Here is an 8,133-nt window from a genome sequence, read left to right on the forward strand (position 1 = left end):
GGGGCACTGGTTATATCTTTTTCATGCTTTTCCACCAATATTATTTACAAGAGACTGTTGAAGATAATCATTAGGAAGCTTTAGTTGTTGACTGACATTAATCAACAGAAATTATGGGAGGCTTCAGTGGGAATAACGTTTCTTCTAGACATCCGTTGACCTTCAGCCATCAAATGTTTAGCAAAGTCAAATATGTTGCTGACTACAGGGAAAACCTTATTAGTGGGATTCAGTTAACACTGAGAATCCAGATTGCAATACTACCCAGTGATGAAATAATATAATCTAAGTATATTGTTTGATTAGTGGATAACTCTATTGCTGCATTTCTATATTCCCTTTATCAATAGGTTTTCATGGACCTATTAAATGCTGCTATACATCTTTCTAGCCCTTAGTTATTGCTAACTAATTATGTGCTGTATGATCCACCCCCTACCTTTTATAGTATGATTGTGTTTAGAAAAGGACTTCTTATTTTATGTGCTGTGTGGTTAGTTGTTTCAAGAATATCATTATATGAGTTTTGAGTTATGAATGGATTGCACATAACAGAGAACTAATCTGTGTTTTATCTTCTTCTTTTGATTGGCTTACCGGCTTAAAAGATCAAAGCCCAAAAAGGGCTAAGGTTCATTGGTCGATGTATCGAAAATTATAATTATAATTTCACCTGTCGTAGTGACGACATGAGTAAACCAATCGATTGTCGTAATCCTGATTGGGCGATATATCCTAAAATAAAGCGTTTTGAGACACAATAAATTGTCAGTAACATGACATGACTATAAATCACTTTATTACGTATTCTGATAATCAGTATTTATTTGTATATTGTTAACTGAATATTCAACCTTTAGAAACTAGGTGATTGTGTAAAACCTATCGGTGAGTTGTGGAACCAATACTAAGTAAACATTTTGGATCTACGTTTATAGAAATTGAGATCAGTAAATTTATCGAGAATGTATCTATGTGTGTGTGTTATCTTCTCTTTTATAATTTATCATTGTATTGATTACTTTCACAAAACTTTGATTTAATAACTTAGAGTCATAAAATTTGTTCCATAATGCTAAAGTCTTGAATAAATGACACAAATGAAATATTTTCATATTTGGTTTATAACCTTCTTAAGTATATAAGTGCAAAAACCAAAAGTACTAACAATCTTAGTTTTATTGTCCCTCATTTAGTTATAACGAAGAATTCATTAGATAAAGAATGGACATTATAATGGTAATATTAATTTCTAGGGAATATTCAGTTGAACAGTTGATTTTTACTGGATAATATAATTCCCTTTGAAATCTTAATCAACATAAGAACACTTATGTAAACATCCATGTAAACAGTATCTTTAAAAAGGTAAACAAACATAGGATTCAATGAAACAAATGCATTCCATAGTAATTTCTTTATACCTGTTAATAGTAAGCATTGAGTTATACATTACATTCTTAATATTTAATAAAGATGTTTCCGTAGATATAATACAGTTTAATGAATAAAATTCATTGATTTATTCTGTTATGCAAAACATTCGATTGTCCCCACTCGTGTTCTTTCTTGTTCACTACAATAGTTTGTACATAATATAATTTATTTCTCAGCTGAATTCATTCTGTTTAATAAATTAATAAAATTATTAGTTGCCTACTAAAAACATAAATGGATAAGTTCATTTAGAGTTTGTTTACAACGTTTATAGGATGACGTCGGTTATTAAAAACTAATTTCAATATAGCACTAATGTGATGAACAAGAAAGTAAGTGGGAACAATCGAATGCATTTGGACACAAAATCACAGAATATCCTAGTGAAATCTGAGAATCATACAGTAAATATTTAGTTTAAAAAATGTCAATCAATTGCCTCAAACTTCACTGTTCCTTTTGTAAATATCAATCAATCGTCTGAGGCTTGATTGCTCCTTCGTTTCCACACTAATCATTCTATTTTCTCGTTCACTTTCCTTTGATCTTCTTAACCTTCTGCTGCCAGGTATTTCGTTTTCAAATGATGATACATACTACTTGTATCTATAGACATCAGTAGCACACATTACACTGGTTAACATTGTGTACATAATGACATTTTATTAAAATGTAACATTTAAGAATGAATAAAACATGCAAATTCAGTGTATATGTATAATTTGAATAGTTGAAAATTCTAAAATGTCACCTTAAGAATGATCACGTTTTAAAATTAAAACTCTGGGTTACATCTTGAGATTTTTTATTGCGTTACCACGCAGTTAGTGATCATAAATAGAACTCAAATGTCATAACAAAGACCAAACTGAATCGTTTGCAACAACAATGATTGTGTAACATCTAAAGGATTTACAGAATGACCGAAAATCAAACTGTTTGTAATTTGTGTGAAATAAGATTTACTGACAACAAATTTTGTTTTCTCTTTCATAGAAGAAAACTTAAGAAATAGACGAATTAGGTGAAGTAACTGAAAAAAAACAACTCATTGCAAATGAAACAAATACTTTCGCAACAAAAAGATTTAAATAAACCAATATATTTGTAATATCCCAATGAGTAGAAAATATAGATTTTCCGATGTTTCGTGATTCAATGTAAGCCGCTTCTTCAGAGACAAAAACTGACTTTAAATATTTCGAACAAAAAGTATGATATTACTGACAAATAAACAACTTATGTAATTTAACTACTCAAAGTCATTTAAATCTATTCTACATACTCATCCTTGTATAATCAATTCAGTTGCTTTTACATAGAAATTCTTTATTGAATAATAAATGATCTAAATATTTATCTCTTTATATATTTCATTTCGTATTGTTAATTTAAATGTATGATCAGAATGGAGTTTTATGGAGATTGTAGTAATCTTAGTAGTTGAATTCATGAGTCCATTGCTCGCAGGTTTTCAGTGGTGCTCTAGCTTATATTAACTTATGAATTCAACTATTAAAATTCAAATATACACTGTTTTAATGATCCACTTGAAGTTCTAATTTGTAGTTTGGGAGATACTTATTTTTCTGGGATATATAAACTTTCTATACTCAGTTATTCAATGAATACCGAATTCATTTGACTTGTTTTGCAAATTATTAAATGTGTAACTAAATAATAATTTAATTCCCCCTTCCAGCAGCCTTAGGAACATGGTAAAGCCTAGTAGGCCCTTCTGGAGAAGAGTGCTACATCGAAGCACAGCACAACTACCGTGGCTCAATAGCTGTTATTCTATTGCTTACGCAGATTCATTACATTTTTCTTCCTTTGTTTTATTTTTTTCAGAGACTCTTACTTTCTTTCTTTTTGAACCAAAAATATTTATGCAATGATTCTTTGTAGCGATCGTAATCATTTGTGGGTATAGGTGGAGTGGTTGATTAGGCCGATCTCCACCACCCGTGTTACCACTCACGTTAGTACATGAAAACAGTTCCATGATTCAGGAGGCCCGACGAAGACGTGTGAGTCGGGTTTTGTCTCCCAATTAATTACCTAGTCCGAAATTGTTTGAAACCATATTCTTACATGTAGAATAATATTCATCTTTATTTAAAAATCTTAAACCTTTTTTTATAATTCAGTTATAAAATCTTTTCCGAAAGTTATCTATCTCATCTATGTGTAAGACAAATGATGTAAAATTAAATATATCCTTACTATCTTCTTTCTTTTATTCTTCTTCAAATGTGCATATACAGCATATGTGTACATGAAATGAATTAATTACTTTCCTTTCAAATTTTATGATCATTCCCTTACCAACTATCATGAACTTTTTTTATTATCATTATGGCCTAATTTCGTCATTACAAATAAAAAGTAAAAAAAAATATGTAACATTTTTCTGGTAAATCGTAAATTTTTTTTAATGTTTTTACCAATTAACTGATCTACAAAAAAATTTTTTTTTGGAAAATAACAAAAGATGAACTTAATACTAAAACAATTACACACCAAAAGAAAACGCACTGTGTTTTAGGCATATTTATGCTTCTTTTTGGATCTAAACAACAATAGTGAATCATGTTAACATGTGTGTTTATAATACCACAGACCATGGTAACAATATTCATCACCTGTAACAGTAGTAATACTAATAGTAATCAAATAATAACTTCAGTATATATATATATATATATGATGAATAAAAAAGATAATTACCATTCAATGTTCACCATAGAATTTCGTTATATTGTTCTAAGTTACTATTGTGAGTTTACCGGAGAATACAGAAGTAGATATATTGTAATTTGTATAATACTTGTATGGAATACTGTAATTTTCCATGTATTTTATTATCAGCTTATTAACATTTATTACATTTCCCTAGGAAAGAATTTTGGAACTTTTTATGACAATATTTTGTATGGAAACATGTGATATATATATATATATAATGACTTAGTCTTATCAAATAATTAACACTTTATTGTAACCAAAAATATATGCTTGGATGATTTCAAGCGAGAATAAAATGATGATATGTATGTACATACCTGTCTTCATTGATAATCATAAGATAACTAACATACTTCTATTCTTTTCTCCATAAATTCATTTCAATGATAATTAAGTTAACATCGTGTTGGATATATATATACATATATACAAAGAATTATAACAACCATCTTAATGTAGTAGAATTTCAGGAAATACAACCCTTAGTTTTATATCAAGATAACTTGACAACACTTAGAATTAAAGCAAACTGTTATTGGTTATCTGTGACAGGATAATAATTTTTTTTGAAGAAAAATAAATTATTTCACTGTTATTCATGATGAGTTTGTTACTTTTTTTTACAGAACAAAATACTACAAAATGGTATTCAGAGTTCATCATTCCTATTGTTCTCAGTTTTATCATATTGTGGTGTGTGCTACTGATGTCGATAGATATAAGTAGTATGTATCATCACTCAAAAGTGATATACCTTGCGGCAGAATGTGAAGAAGATCGAAGACAAGAGAACGAGAACAGCAAGGGATTGGTCTGGAAACGAGAGAATTATGAATTCTGAGACGATTGATTGATATTTACAAAAGGAACAGTGAAGTTTGAGACAATTGATTGACATAGTAGGTATCATAACCAAGATTGGACTTGATAATTTCGAATAAATTGAGCATTGGGTAGATTGTTATAAATAAATAATATATTTGTTATATCACAATGAGTAGAAAAATTAGATTTTCTGACGTTTTGTGAATCAGTGTAAGACACTTCTTCAGAGAATTTATGTATTGAAGAGAATGAAGATTAATCATATGTAGATTCATGAAATCATGACATGTAACTAGCGATTACCCAATATTTATCATCAGGATCGACCAAGTAATTAGAGAAGGAAACCTGTTGAAATACTTTGTGCTGAGAATTCTATATCATGACAAAAATATATTACTGAATAAAGCCATTAATAATGAAAAGAATTTAACTAGTTAAATATTACAGTGTATGATGTCCTGTATTTTAAAGTTCTTGAGGCAATTATGCTACACTGTCATAGATTATTAGCTTAATTTGGAAGCGAAATTGAACTAAAGTACTACTTCTTCACAGTTTCGAACAATGTACATCAATGACTACAAATATCAATGCATCATCTTAATGTTTATCACCAAAGAAACAGTGTGTATCAGAAAGATTGTAAATTTGTATAAATCATAAAATTTCCAACGTAAATTCGGACAATTCATCAATATTTTCTTACCATTATTATAGAATGGTTATTATGTTTTTAATTGATATACATTTCAACTAAAAAGAAATCAGAAGGGGTTTTGTAGAGATGTAATATTTTCATAGTTGAAAGCGTGAGTCAATTGAAGTTAGACCACCAAGGAAAACCTGGAAGCACTGGATGGCCGTTTCGCCCTATTGTGGAACCAGTGGAGTTCAAACCACGTCTGTTGTGAGATAGGAACTCACTGAAGACAATTGGTGAACGGTTGCTCAATTTCGTGGATTGGTTGGAGTTAAACATAAACATCATCGGATGCCGGCTCAGTGGTCTATTGGGTAAGTACTCTGGCGTGAGACTGGTAGGTCCTGGGTTGGGAACTCGCGAGGCGGAATCGTGGATGCACACTACTGAGGAGTCCCACAATAGGAAGAAACGGCCATTCAGTGCTTTGAGGTTTTCCTTGGTGGTCTAGCTTCAATTGACTCACTCTTTCAAATATAAAAAGAAAGCTTTTCTACTATACAAAATGAAACTATCTGTTAGTTTATAAACATAGTAATAGTGTTTGTTCCGAAAAAATTTAAGTGTATGTCTTTGTTACTAAATAAATAAATAAATGAAAACTCAATGAAACTGAGTAATTCATCACGTAAATGAACCTATTTCTAATAAACTGAATAGTTTGAATGATATATATTCTGTGAACTTTCATATTTTCACACAGAAATTTTCTCGAGTACTCTTATATCTTTTATCTGTATGTATTTTCATGTGTATTTGTTTGTTCTTTTAATGGTGTATTAGACTGTAATAAAACTAAAGAAAACGATATTGAAAAGAAAGTAGACTAAAACAAACATTGAAATCAGTCTGTTCTTTTTTTTCTAAGTGAAAACGTTAGTAACTAAATTAAGATTGAATGTTGATGAACTCGTTTAGCTAAGAATAACACAAAGAATATGTTGTATAGATTGTTCAACTACATTGTTTGCATCATTGATTGATTTTAAAGAATTGATTGGTGAACATGAGGAAGCACTAGATAGTTATTCCATCCCAAGATGAAAAATATGTTGTATAGATTGTTCAACTACATTGTTTGCATCATTGATCGATTGTAAAGAATTGATTGGTGAGCATGAGGAAGCACTAGATAGTTATTCCATCTCAAGATGAAACTCCTCATCAGCGTGCGTGTACAACCCCACCGAGGATCAAACCATGGACCTTTAAGCCTTACGACTGGTCTCAAACCTTTGAGCCATTTGACTGTTATTCAGTGGTCTTACATTTACTAGTTTTTCAATGGACGTCTAGCAAAGATCATTTCATGATATAAACTAAGGAAGAGCATGTTTAGATCATTTCACAAATCTTTTGATAGTTTTAAACGATCAGCCATTTATTACTCTTTTATTGTAATACATGATGACCTGTTCAATCCTTTGTGGTATTTACTTTCTGTGTAAATATTGATTCATTCTCTTTTTGTCCTAAATTTGTTTTAAAAATTTATTATAAATATCAATCATATTTCGCAATTCAAGATGTTGATATAACAAAATCGAGCAGGATTTTATTGACATATTGAACATTTAGTTACCAAGCATTTTATCCAGTAATTAAACATATGGTATGAAATACAGGTAGTTTTACTATGATTCGAAAATGAATAATATTCATTTCTAAAACAAGAAATATAAAGCTTGAACGTGTTGGGGATGTTAAATCCCCAGAGCTTACTTGGTAAATGGCCTAATTTTGTAATTTTATTTTGAAAGTTTGAATTTCGTTGTATTCGCGCTAAAAGTGCTCTTTTCACCTTCGAGTCGTATTTCCCACTTGTAAAATATCTTAACGCTATTGGTCCGTTGTATCTTTTAGTGTGCTATTTTGTTTTGTGATAATTTCATAAAACGCATCTTTAATAATTTATCTACGTCTTGATTTATTTGTAGAATTTATGTTATCTGGCTTTTGATAGCAAAGATGAATGTTTTCAATAACATTTTAATGATAATACAGTAAACATTGTCAGTATAGGATGATGGAGGGTGTTGCGTTTCATTAAAATTATGAATTGATGCTAGTTAAACCAAGATTTTAAACCTAGAAGAGTTGAACGGCCGTCTCGTCTTGGTATGTGACTTCTCAGAAGTGTTCAGTCACTACTCCACACAAGTAAATTGAACGCGCACAAACTTAACCTGCAGATCATGGCTCACTGCCGAGGAGTTCTGTACTAAGACGAAACGGCTGTCCAGCGCTTTTGGGTTTTCATCGGTGGTCTAACTTAAGTCAATTCATGAATTCAATAAAATAATAGAAATTATTTTGCTAAATATATTTAGTACAATATAAAATTTTCATTGTAAATGACTTTAAATCAATTCTCATCAGATAAATTTAAAAATTATCAGAATTTTTCGGAAGACGTAGAG

The 8,133-nt window shown here is 30.1% G+C and overlaps 1 protein-coding gene across 1 annotated transcript; it reads left to right on the forward strand.

Annotated features, from left to right (window-relative positions):
• Positions 1-689: 689 nt before the first annotated feature.
• Smp_148520 (hypothetical protein) lies at positions 690-4,558 on the forward strand (the record flags this gene model as incomplete). The annotated part of the gene is made up of 2 exons (XM_018795793.1): positions 690-735; positions 4,503-4,558. The coding sequence occupies 2 exons, from the start codon at positions 690-692 to the stop codon at positions 4,556-4,558; spliced, it is 102 nt and encodes a 33-aa protein (XP_018650070.1).
• Between the last annotated feature and the right edge of the window lie 3,575 nt (positions 4,559-8,133).

This window comes from Schistosoma mansoni, chromosome 2, assembly GCF_000237925.1.
Source record: "Schistosoma mansoni strain Puerto Rico chromosome 2, complete genome".
Taxonomy (NCBI): Eukaryota; Metazoa; Platyhelminthes; class Trematoda; order Strigeidida; family Schistosomatidae; genus Schistosoma; species Schistosoma mansoni.